The following is a 12994-nucleotide window of genomic DNA, read 5'->3' on the forward strand; positions in this document are numbered from 1 at the left end:
GAGCCAAATGGATATTAACAGAGCGAAGGAAAAAGAAAATGAAGGGTGTGGCTGATTCTGTCACAGCTGCTGAGGGTCCTGGTAAGCTGAGGTCTGTAAACTCAGTGTTACTTTCATCCTCATTTAACAGAACTGAACAGGAAACACCTATCCATGAACATAGATAAGCAAACGCAGTGAAAAGAACAGGACACTGACAGACAAAAGACATGTAATTCCTAACTGCTGTGTGGCCTGTGGTAAAGCTTTTCATTTTTTTCAATCTGAGACATGAGAAGACTAGACTAGCTGGGTAGTTTTACATCTTCTGGGTAGTGCAATCCTTTTGCACATATGCAATCTTAGCAGAAGCCCTGAACTGCAAAACAGATTGGAGCAGCTCCGCTTTGACTAAAGCAGGATACAAGATCCATTTCCCTGCTTGTTCACCACTCTCCTTCCCTCTCCTTCTGACAGAAATGTCAGAAAAAGGCAAAAATAATTCTGATCAACTTACCTGTATCTTCCAAATTTTAGTAAGTTCATCTAAAGACAATTTACTGCCCAAGAGTTCAATAATCCCCTTTATACGATCACAGTATTGTGCTTGGTCTATGTTGCCTAAGGGAAGAAACACCCAAGAGGCAGACAGATTCAGTGAACATTGACTTTCTAAATACGATTCTATTAATTCAAAGCAATATTAACTCGCTACCAGATTTAAAGGCTAATACAGTCAAAACAACATTTTCACACCTTTCTTTGATATAAAAATACATCACTTACAACTATGTGTTAAGAAATATATGTTTTTAAAAAGCAACTTACCTTCCAGTGCAATGGACAGAACTGAGTTTTCAACCAGCCAATCTAACAATCTGTCTGTATCTATAGCATTCTTCACAGATTTGGATAAAGTGCTATCTTCTATTAGTTTGGTTACCTAAGAAGACAGGATTATTGTGACAGAATCCAGCGCAAATATGCACAATCAAAATCTTCATATATATGTATACATACCCTGTGACTTTTACAGTGTTGCAATGTGGTCTGATAATTAGCCAAAATGTATCAAAGGCCAGTTACTGTAATAAGTTAACAGACTACTTATTCCTGATGTCTCTTTAAAAGGAGCTGGGGCACCTGGCTGGCTCAGTCAGTTGAGCATCTGACTTCAGCTCAGGTCATAGATCTCGTAGTTCATGAGTTCGAGCCCCACATGGGGCTCTGTACTGACAGCTCAGAGCCTGGAGCCTGCTTTGAATTGTGTCTCTCTCTCTCTCTCTCTCTGCCCTTCCCCCACTCATGCTCTGTCTCTCTCTTTCTCAAAAATAAATAAAAATATTAAAAAAAAAAAAAAAAGAATGTGGAGCCAACAAGGGCACTCTCTGGGCAATTTCACAAAAACACTAAATATTTCCAAATATTTCAGAGAATGAATTTTGAATGTAACACATGTAGAAAGATCACATTAACAATTACGAACACAGATACCATTTTATATATAATCGCTGGTACCTCTTTTTTGTATGATTACAAGAAATTATTCTGCTTCATTTCTCAACATTCTGATATTAATGACCGCAAGTTCTGGCAGAACTTAAAGCGTCTGTGCTTTAAGTCTTCTACAAACAAATACAAAACTTACTTCTTTGAGGGAATTCATTTTAGCGCTAAAATGTGGCGACTTCAGCATGCGCAGCAGGATGTCTAATCGAAGGTCATCCACCACAGTCACCAAATCCGGCTGGAAGCGCATGCAGAGTAACTTGATGGCAGACAAGAGCTCGGGGATGCTAACCAATCTCTTTTATTCAAAGCACACACAAACAGAAAAGGAGCCATGAGAACGTTCTGCTCCCAGTTCAGACACGGGAGTACGGGACATTTTCAACAGCAATGGTGGGTGGTATCCCATACTCCATATGGTCAATTAACTAGTTTGCTTCTAAACAAAAGTTAGCACACAGGTGAGCAAAGGGAAGGATCCTGTGAGAATTTCAAGGTCAACAACATAAAGACTGTTAAACTTAAATGCTAAAATTACTTTAAACAACTTTGGACAAGCTTGTAGTACTGAATTATTTAAAAGCTTCTTCAATGCTATACCTATTAGAATACTCTCTAAATCAACACGTTAGTAAAATTCTGAACGGTATCACTTGCTGAGAACCCTATAATCACTCTATTGATTTCATGCCAACCTGGTGCTTCAGAATACTGATGCTTTACAGAAAGCGTTTCTTGGTTAGAAAATGTACAATGAACTTGATGTGAGTTGTATATGACCAGAATCCAAAGAACAATGGCGTGTGAACCCTGCCCCGAGTCCCGGCTGTGCTTTGAGGACTAACAGGCTCTGGGGCCTACCTGTCTGGAGACGGGATTTACCTTATCTTTGAGGTCCTTTTCCTCCACGCTCCGTACATCCTGGATCGCAGTAAGGATGACTGGGTCTAGCATCGGCTGCAGAAAAGATGTGCTGCGGTTAATAAAGACTCCGGATTCTGCCCCAGAACTAGAGAGCAGACACTTCTTCATTCACACTTAACAAAGGACAGAGTGCAACGGAAGGATCTCAATTCTAGTGCCAAGAGCCCCATAGCTAGCTAGCTCCTACCATCCCAAGTAGGCCGTACCCGACTCCATGGCCCAGCTCCTTTAATACCACATGGGTGCAAGCCCTGTCATCACTATCTCAGAAGGGTCCTTTCAAAGAGCAACCAAAGACACATAAACTAACTTTTAAAACATGAAGCATGAGTAGGTATTATTTCTGTAATAAAGTAAATATTTGGTGTTTGATTTTAACAACTGCATATAAGCACAGACCACGAAAAAAAAAATGCTGTGATATGCACTATTTTTGTGTGCTGATATAAATGAGGCCTACAGACGAGACTCCTACAACACATCGCTCGGGGTTGGTAGCAAATCAGATAACTAACTCTAAATATTACATGAGGAGGAGGAAAATATTAGCTAGGTCTAAATGCTCACTTCCAACTAAGAAAAATAATTTTTAAAAACTTCTCTGGTGACAAGAGAAGATAGACAGCATATGGCTGTCAAAGCCAAGAAGACATTAGCAAAGAATTAAAATGACACCAGGCGATTATCCAACTGGGATTTCTTCCTCTACGCTTGCGTCCCCTGTCTGGGGAAGACTGGGGGCTGCTAGGGTAGGAGGCAAGCAGTGCTGTTCTCGTCAGTGGCACCCCCCGGCTCACTTCTCACTGCAGCTCAAAGGGCATGATCACCATTTGATAGACAAGAAGGCCAAAACACAGATGTTACGTATGTCTTCCAAAGCATACAAGGGGCAAGTGGTAGAGACCGTTGTTAATTTGCATCAGGTAATACGATGTGAACATGGTATGAGAATAAATTCAGAGCATGAATATATTGCTGAGTAAATCGAAGGTTGGCTAATTTGAAGCAATTAAATATGCTTTGGTTGGAAATTCAATACTTTTTACTCTTTTTGAAGTCTACTGTGCTTATTTATCTAAAACTTAGAATTTCTTTGTTAATTTTTTTTAGTCTTTATTCATTTTTGAGAGAGAGACAGAGAACAAGGGAGGGAGGGAGGGAGGGGCAGAGAGAGAGAGGGAGACACAGAATCCGAAGCAGGCTCCAGGCTCTGAGCTGTCAGCACAGAGCCTGACGTAAGGCTCGAACCCATGAACTGTGAGATCGTGACCTGACTCAAGGCTGGACGCTTAACCAACTGAGCCACCCAGGCATCTCTAAAACTTAGAATTTCTAAAGAATTTAGTATTAATTAGAAGCTAGAACATTTATGCTAAATCTCTTTCCACAAGGCAATGCATGGGTAGAGAGCATTTAAAAATCCAATCCTGGCCCTGATGATTAAAAAGCCAATTATTAAATTATTAGTATTTATTATTAAATTATTAAAAAGTCAAATAATTTTGCCTCATATCTTAGTGTTTCAACTATAAAATTAATGATTATATGTTTAATAAGGTGAAAGAACATAAAATGTTTCTAATGAGCTCAATATCCAGAATGAAGAAATACATAAATAGCCCACCATCTGATTTCATGTAAAAATCTTGCAGGATTACTCTGACATTCAAAGAAAGCATTTAACACTTAGAAATGGTAGAAATTTCCTGCACCTACTAACAAAATCGTATCTCCCTTGTTAAAACGAGATATTAGCAAGAAGGAACAGTGCATACAAAAACACTGCTCCCAAAGGACTCTATGCTTTCAAAGCCATTTATAGTGATTTAAAAAAAAATCTCTGGGAAAGTTACAGGTTTCACAGACCTATTTACAAAGAAAATAAAAAATGAAGGTATTTCAAAGTGACACTTTATTCAGTAAAACCTGTCAACTGAGATGGAAAGGAAACAAGAAAGTATAATAGGCCTTAAGTACTAGAAAACTGACATGCACAGCTCTGACTATTTGATGGCCTGTTGACTTACAACCTGCAGGGACGGGAGATCAGACAAGATGTGCTGTTAAGCTGTTATTCAGCAGTGACTTAGCTAGCAAGGAAGCCCAGTGGGTTGTTCAACACTGATCTCATTTAATACACAATGGCACTGAATCCTTAAACAATCCTGGGAAGGGGGCTGGGATATATGTCGACTATTTTACAGATAAGGAAACAAAAATACATGTAATCATATATAAATTCTATTTGATAAAATGATAAACTGAAAAGGTAAATCATCTTTTTAAATATTAGAAGTCTCCTCTACCTTGAATTATTAACCATTTTTTCGTTATTTTCTGAGAGTATTTTTATCAGAAGAATAGCTAATCTGAACAAAGAAAAGAAATAGGGCACAATTCTGACCAACCGATAAAAAGGTAATTATTACTGTCTGTATGTGTTAGGTCACCTTCTGAAGCAAATGTAAAGTGGCCTGTCTTACCTGAACCACCGAGGAATTGAGGTACTCCGCACACACCCCCAAGGGCTGCACCAATGCTGAGACCGCCTGAAAACAAGGACAGTGAAGGTCAGACATCAGTGTGAGAGGGTGTTTTTCCTTTCAGCATTAAACACGTCCCTTTCAGGGACAATCTGAAATGGTGACCAGATCAAGTCCCGAATGAATGACCAGACAAACCACACCCCCCAGACGGGAAGAACTGGTAACAAGACGTCAATCCATTTACATTGTTACAGAAATTTAATAGAACTTAAATCATAATAATGCCAATAAAACTTCTTTGGAGGACTGGATGAAAGACTTTTAAAATTTACATTGTAGAATACTAACAGTTTTTATTTGAAAAAGAAGGGGATAGTAGGCGAAGGAGTGAAATGTGCCTTCAACAAACCACCGAAGGTCTCCCGTGGAGGAAATTATAAAACTTTACTGAAACGCGTAAGGGAAGGCCCAGATAAACCAGCAGATGCCATGTTCCTGAACGGAAAGAACCAGCACTGTAATTCTCCACACAGGGACCTATACATTTAACACAATTCCAAACACAATCTCTGGGGGATTTCTGCAGGACAACCTGGCATGTTGATTATATTCAAAGGGCAGAAATACGAGAACGATCAAGGAGATCTGAGAGAAGAAGGACGTGGGGCAGACTGGTACTACCAGGAAGGAAAGCTGTGCAGCAATAGTATAGAAATGGGAAAGAACGAACAAACCAACAGAAGGAACACACCCGCGTACACGTGGGGCTGTGACATGTGACTGAGCCAATATGTCGAAATAGGAGAGAAATCAGGGATTAGTCATTAGAGGATCTGATGACAATCAGTTACCTATTTGGAAGAAAATTAAACTGGATCTCTATCTTATGTAATATATAAAAATAAATTCTAAATGAATTCAAGAACCAAGTATAAAAAATAAAACTGTAAAAGTATAAAATAAAACAGGTATTTTTATAACTTTGACATGGGAGAATATTCCCTAAGCAAGTTAGAAAACTCTTAAAGCCATTAAAGAAAAAATGGGGAATTTTTATAAAATGTGGAAGCTCCTGTTAGCAAAAGACACTATCAATAAAAATAAAAAGAGAAGCAAAAGACTGGGAGAAAAAATTTACAGATACATAAAATGGGCATGGCACTGATATGCTGAACATAAAAAGAATTCCTGAAAGTTAACAAGAAAACCCCAAAGAAACCTAACTAACGATGTCAATTTATAGAAGAAATGTAAACAGCCAATAATCACATGATGAGATGCTCAAATTCACAGGAAATGAGAGTATTGCAAATTAAATAACAAAATACTATTTTTGTCCATTATAATGAAAAAATTAAAGATGGAAAATATTCAATACTAACGAGAGAAATAGGAAACGAGTTTATGGGAGTACAGACTGGTCCAAATAAATCTCTTTTTTGGAAAGAGATTTATTACTATGAATTATATTAAAAATTACATTTTCTAGGAATTTGTCCTTCAGAAATGTTACCATATGCACATAAAGACAAATTTACATATTTACATGGTGCCCACGAATAAGTGACAGCATCATGGTACAACAGTTGCAGAAACACATTACAGCCATTAAAATCAAGGACAGCACGGATCTGGAAAGATGTCCGTGATATAACGTTAAATGAAAATATGCTACTACATATAGCTTGATTACAATTCAGCCTTAAAGAAAGAGAAAGCAGGAAAGAACGTGCACAGGTATATTCCACATAAATTTAGGCAAAAGTCAGAAATGCTAGGAGTCAAATGGGTAGCTATTACCTAGGAAGAAGGTAGAGGTGTGGGGGCTTGGGGCGATGGAGGACAGGCACCTTCCATTCCTTACTTTGTACAGGTAATTAAAAAAAAATTTTTTTAACGCTTATTTTTGAGAGAGAAAAAGTGAGAGCAAGCGGGGGAAACGGCAGAGAGAGAGGGAGACAAAGAATCTGAAGCAGGCTCCCGGCTCCGAGCTGTGAGCAGAGCCTGATGTGGGGCTTGAACTCATGAACCGTGAGATCATGACCTGAGGTGAAGTCGGATGCACAACCAACTGAGCCACTCGGGGGGTCCCTGTACAGGTATTTTTAACTGATCAATTGTGAACGTTGCTTTTTCACAGTATTTTTCAAATTCAAAAATATATAAATATAAATGTAAATGTAAAATGAATGCATTTACTTGTACTCAGTGGCCTATATTTATTCTAGGACACAGTCACCTTAACTGCTCAGGAAGCAGCATTTATTGTGAAATTTTAATCCTTGTTTGATAAAATCAGAGCCCTAATCTTTGGAATCTCTTTCTCCTATGCCTGAATTTCATCATCATCTCAAATACAAATAAGCAATATAATTCTCTACCAACTGCAGCAAACAACACGGTTGTTTGAAAAATGGTCTGACCCAAGGGAAAAATCTTGGAGGACTCTTTAACCTCAAGATATTTAATAATAATGAGGGTAAGTCCAGATTCCTATGTATCTACCTTTAAGCCAATTTTCTTCCAAGTAGGGTAGAAACTTGGACTGCTCTGTGTTTTTTTTTTTAAATACATTAACTCTGCCAGAAATTAGTATTTTAACATTTTAAAAATATGAAGCAATTTCTTTTTTAAAAAAGTTTATTTATTTTGAGAGAGAGAGAAAAAAAAGAGAGAGAGCATGCATGCACACAGTGAGGAGAGGCAGAGAGAGAGAATCTCATGCAGGCTCTGCACTGTTAGCATGTAGCCTGACGCATGGCTCGAACCCACAAACGGTGAGAATGTGACCTCAGCCAAAATCAAGAGTCAGATGATTAACTGACTGAGCCACTCAGGCACCCCGAAGCTAATCTCTAATATGACCAATGACCTATTCAGCCAGTTTTTGAGAAATAAGTAAATTGGATAAAACCCTGTATCTGAAAAGGTTTTTGGTTTTAAATGGTTTTGCTTTTTTAAAAAAAAAAAATTTATGTTTATTCATTTCTGAAAGACAGAGAGCACAAGCAGGGGTGGGGTGGAGAGAGAGGGGGGACACAGAATCTGAAGCAGGCTCCGGGCTCTGAGCTGTCAGCACAGAGCCCGACACGGGGCTCGAACTCACGAACCACGAGATCATGACCTGAGCCGAAGTCGGATGCGCCCCATAAACGGTTTTGCTTCTTAAATCATTACCCATTATTTTCCAGATCAGTAGTCACTTCTAACATGCTTGGTCCACTCAATGGGGATCAAAATGACGGCCAAACAGCCTAGTTAACATTCAGGGAAGGGAGAAGACACTCCCTGGTCAGTGTCAGCAGAAGGCTTGGCAGACACTTAATCTTTCAGGATAAACAGTGGGTGGCAAGAAAGGGTCAGTTTATTACCAAGCATACCATCAGACTCTCTCCTGGATGTTACTTCCCTCCCTCAAAGACGGACCAAGCAAGTTAGCTGATTAGTCGCGGTTCCGCAGGAGCAAGCACTGCTCTAAGCACAATCCTACGTCACTCAGGGGCAACGAATGACTTTACCCCATCACCTTCTGTTCTCAGTACATCACGGTAGCTAGCACAGTGTCCTACATGTGGCCAAGTACATAACGAGCAGTTAAGTGATCAACCAGAAGACAGAATAAAATACTCCTAGTTACAAACAAGTCAGCCCTCTGTGAAAAATAAAAGATTAAGTTATTCCCCTTACCATAAGGTTAAATGTCTTTGAGAAAATGAAGTCCCATATAAAAAGAGGATGTACTGATTCTGAGGGAGGATTCTAAGCTCCTGTGACAGCCCTTTGTTATCTAGGAGTCCTACAATACAAAAAACTTCCTACCAACCTTAAAATGAAATATTTTGTTGTGCCTGGCACCAGGGAAGACTTTCTGATGTAATGGAGTCATAACACTGTATGTACACATATCTTTGCCACATACAGCAACTGTCCTTAAAAAGCAAGATGATTTCACACAACCATCACAAATTAGGAGGCAAATGCCAAAAGCAAAGGGAAATGGGGGGGGGGGGAAGCAAATACCCTACACTGAAATTTGGTTATGATTAGGAGCAAACATTCCTTTATCAGAGCCACTGAAACCGCTCCTGCAGAGATAACTTAACACTGTAACGTTTCATTGACTGTGTCCAGACCACGTCCCCTGGGTAACATACCAGCCCGAATAAAGCGAACTTCTGCTATGGGCACACAGACTGGTTTAACTTACCCCAAGTTCTATATCTTCCGAATGAAGCTTGGCTTGGATTGCTGCAAATCCGCCTAATTCTCCAAACTGAGAAGAGAAAGGGCACAAATTAATTTTAAAATGCTGTACGTTAATAATTTAAACAAGACACAAAGGCTACCATTCTACTCTGCCAACGTGCTCTGTAATACTGATGTAGAGAAAGCCATCACAAAGATAATTCTATTGCTCCTGCGATACACTGCAGGGGATGTGCTAAATCCTGACGCTGGTGTTCATCTGTATAAACAGCATATGATAAAGAAGAGGAGGAACTGAAAAACATTCTTATTGTTCTTTCTAGCTGTCATTTACCTAAAATACCAAACTCTAAGCAATTTCATTAAAAGAAGGAAAATACGACCATATTAATAAAAGTTATATACCTTATTTACCAAATCCACAACCCATCCGTGAGGCTCCTATGAGAAAAGAAAATAGAAATTGAGCTGGTGATATGAGAACTTCCCCATGGGCCCATGGATGTTTTTTGTTTTTTTTTTTTAATTTTTGAGACAGAGAGAGACAGAGCATGAGCAGGGGAGGGCAGAGAGAGAGGGAGACACAGAATCCAAAGCAGACTCCAGGCTCTGAGCTGTCAGCACAGAGCCCGACGCGTGGCTCGAACCCACAGACTGCGAGATCATGACCTGAGCTGAAGTCGGACACTCAACTGACTGAGCCTCCCAGGCGCCCCTACCATAGATTTCTTTTTAACCTAAGCGAAGAGTTGGGAGAAGAAAATATTAAGATTTGAAAAATATTTCAAAAGGCTTTTCTACATGTTTCTTAATGTGAGTCTCTGACATTTGTATATAATTTTAGGAGCCTGCACGTCTGTACTTGGATGCCACTGCTACAGTATGGAGCATTCTTGCATTTCTGGGTAGCTGACGTCAGCTGTTTAAGCTCTCCAAGGTACAGGGTAACTTGAGTCAAATTCTCTAGGAAAATTACATTTTAGAAATCAAGAATTATTACTAAAGAGGAGCAAATCAGGAATAAAAAGGTTAAATTTTAGCCCCTGTTGTCCCACTAATTGGTGCCCTGGAGCAAGTGCTTTCTTTTCTCCTCTTTTCTTCCTTCCTTTCTTTTTCTAAGCATTCACTGCTCTGGGGGCTGAATAATATTTGGGGAACAGTGACTATGAAGAGATGTGGTACCTGCTTTCACAGAGCTCATATTGAAGCAGCTTCAACAGAAACAAGCAAACCAACACATACCTAACAGGATTCACACTGTGCTAAGTCCCACAAAAGGAAAAACCACAAAAAGGTCTTCAAATGAGAGACAGAAGGAGCCTCCTTTGCTCAGAGTGGTGGTCATGGAAACCCTCTCTGAAGAGGTGGTCTTCAAGCTGGATCCTACAGGATGAGACCGATTTAGCCACTCAAATAGTCCAGGCAGAGAGGCCGAAATGGCAAAGGTCCTGTTTGGGGAAGGCAGTCAAGAGTAACTGAGGGGACTTCCCCCACCACCCCGCGGGGACACAGCAAGTCGGGAGGAGCGGCACAGGTAGAGCTGTGGAGACGGGCAGAGTGCAGACCATGCAGAAACTTGCAGGCTGCGGCTGGAAGGAAAGCAACAAAAGTGCTTAAGCCAGAAGCAATGCATTTCATGCTTTACGACGACCAGTCTTGCAGTTGTGTGGAGGATGGAATGGGCCAGATAAATGAAAGTGGAGGGAGAGATAGCAGCTGGAGGACTAATGCGGTAACTAGATTAGACGGGATGGTGTCGGGGGGGGTAGGATGGCAGCAGTGGAGGCAGAGAGAAGGCAACTGAAGACACCTTCAAGATGAATTCAAAGGACAGGTTTATGGTTGCTTATGGGTCGTAAGAAAAGGGATAAATTGTGGCCGACTCCTATGCTTTTGGCTTGAGCACCTAGGTAGATGGTGATGTGGTTTACAGAGAGGGAGAAGAAGGAAGGCTGGCGAGACAAAAGGAAGTTCCATTTCAAGCACACTAAGTTGGAGGCATCTGTGTGGCGACCAAAAGGACTGGTTGGCTCGTCAAGTATGGTGTGCTCAGAGGAGAGGTTTGGGCCACAGAGATACAAACCGAAGGGCCATCAGCACAAAGACTGCATTTGCTTCCATGAGAAGAAAGACAGTTCTTGGGGGAAAGAATAGTGGACAAAGAGAGGGCAGCTCTGGATTAAAGCTGGACAGAAAGCAAGGAATCAAGAAAGGCAAAGTGATTTAGGAGGTAGCAAGAGACTGCCAGACGAACCGATTTCGGAGAGGGACAAACTGATGGTGACCACTGCTGTGGGTGGTGTTAAGAGACGTTTCCTTGGGATCTGGAAACTTAGAAGCTGCTGGTGCCTTACCGAGGGTGGTTTCAGTGGAGCGGCAGAAAAAGAAGGCAGACTGGCACACTCTGAAGAGTTAATGGAGACTTTGGTCTAGTTGCCCTAAACACCTCTCTGACGGATGAAAACATTAAAAAAAAAAATCTTTCAACGCACATAGCTGAGTTGGCACAAAGTGCTCAGAGGCTGAATATAAAGAGAAAGCAGAAATCGTGTGAGGTAAGCAGACTCTGAGGCTAGCCTTCACCGTGCAGGCATCTGTGGAACCCTGGTGACCTCCTGCCTCCATTTTCACAGCCCTACGGTGCCTGAGAAACAGGACCCAAAGCCAAAGTGGGGGCTGGGAGACTACGAGGAGGTAGTCACTTAAAACTGGAGCTCAAAGGGCTACAGCCTCAGGGTAAGGTGAGCTGAAAGAACTTACCTGGAGAAAGGGAGAGCAACAGGGAAGCCTGCCTACGTGCACTCTGGTACTGGATGCAGGGGAGAAAAAAAATTCTCTAAGAATCTGTGGCCACTGAACTGCCCTCACACGGCTTCACTTCTCAAATTCACGCTGATTTCACGGTCTGAAATACCGTAAGCTGAGAATTTATTCTAGAGTGGCCCCAGACTGTAGTGGTTCCAGGCACCTGGAAGAAGTAAGTAAATCCTCCTTGGAGGAAGGAACTTTCCCTCACTCCAGGCCTCAAACCATCCTCCCAGATTAAATTCCAAGAAACAGGACTTCACAGAAAAACAAACACAAACAAGTGTAAATTTTTTTTTCTGTGTATATACATACAGATACAAAACAAGTTAAAGTTAGCCAGAGCCAGCTGAATCAGACTTGTAGATATCAGACACAGGACAAACACACAGGAGAACGAAAATACGTGTTTAGAACATGAGATGGTAAAAAATGACAAAACAAATGAGAACCAAATAGAATTTACATAAATGAAGAAAAGTAACGAAATTGAAGACTTTTAATGAACAGGTTAAACAGCGTAACTGACACAAGCAGAAACAAAATTAGTGAACTAGAGCAGAGCTGAAAAAAATGATCACACCCTGTCAGAGCACAAGGACACAGAAAGATGGGAAACAGCAGAGGTTAAGGGACATGGAGGACAGGAGGGACGGCTTAACATGTATCCAATTGAAGTTCTGAAGGAGAGACTGATTAATGGAGGAGAGGCATTATTTAAGAAGATAGTGGCTGAGAATTTTCCAAAACTGATACAAGATATTAATCCTTAGATGCAGACGCCCGATGTTTCTGATGCAAAATAATATGAATACCACAGTCAGTCACAGGAGAGTCAAACTGCCAAACATCAAAGCGAAACAGGAGATCTCCAAAAGCAGCCATGGGGGGAGAGGTGGATTTCTTACAAAGGAACAACAGTCAGATCAAACAGCAACTTGTCAACAGCAATAATCAAAGCCAGGAGACACTGACAGGGTATCTCTGATATTCTGAAAGTGTAACAATCTAGAATTTAAAACCCAGGGAAAACATTAAGGCGTGGGGGATTAACGTTAAGTTCAGGCCATCAAAAACAAAGATGT

At 40.7% G+C, this 12994-nt stretch overlaps 1 protein-coding gene across 1 annotated transcript in view; it reads right to left on the reverse strand.

Annotated features, from left to right (window-relative positions):
• Positions 1-12994, reverse strand: part of USP24 (ubiquitin specific peptidase 24) — a 138097-nt gene that overhangs the window by 87409 nt on the left and 37694 nt on the right. Inside the window, 7 exon segments of the mRNA XM_030323637.1 lie at positions 497-600; positions 808-922; positions 1628-1786; positions 2371-2445; positions 4896-4961; positions 9106-9171; positions 9510-9545. Coding sequence (XP_030179497.1) covers positions 497-600; positions 808-922; positions 1628-1786; positions 2371-2445; positions 4896-4961; positions 9106-9171; positions 9510-9545 — 621 coding nt within the window.

The sequence above is a fragment of the Lynx canadensis genome, chromosome C1, assembly GCF_007474595.2.
Source record: "Lynx canadensis isolate LIC74 chromosome C1, mLynCan4.pri.v2, whole genome shotgun sequence".
NCBI lineage: Eukaryota > Metazoa > Chordata > Mammalia > Carnivora > Felidae > Lynx > Lynx canadensis.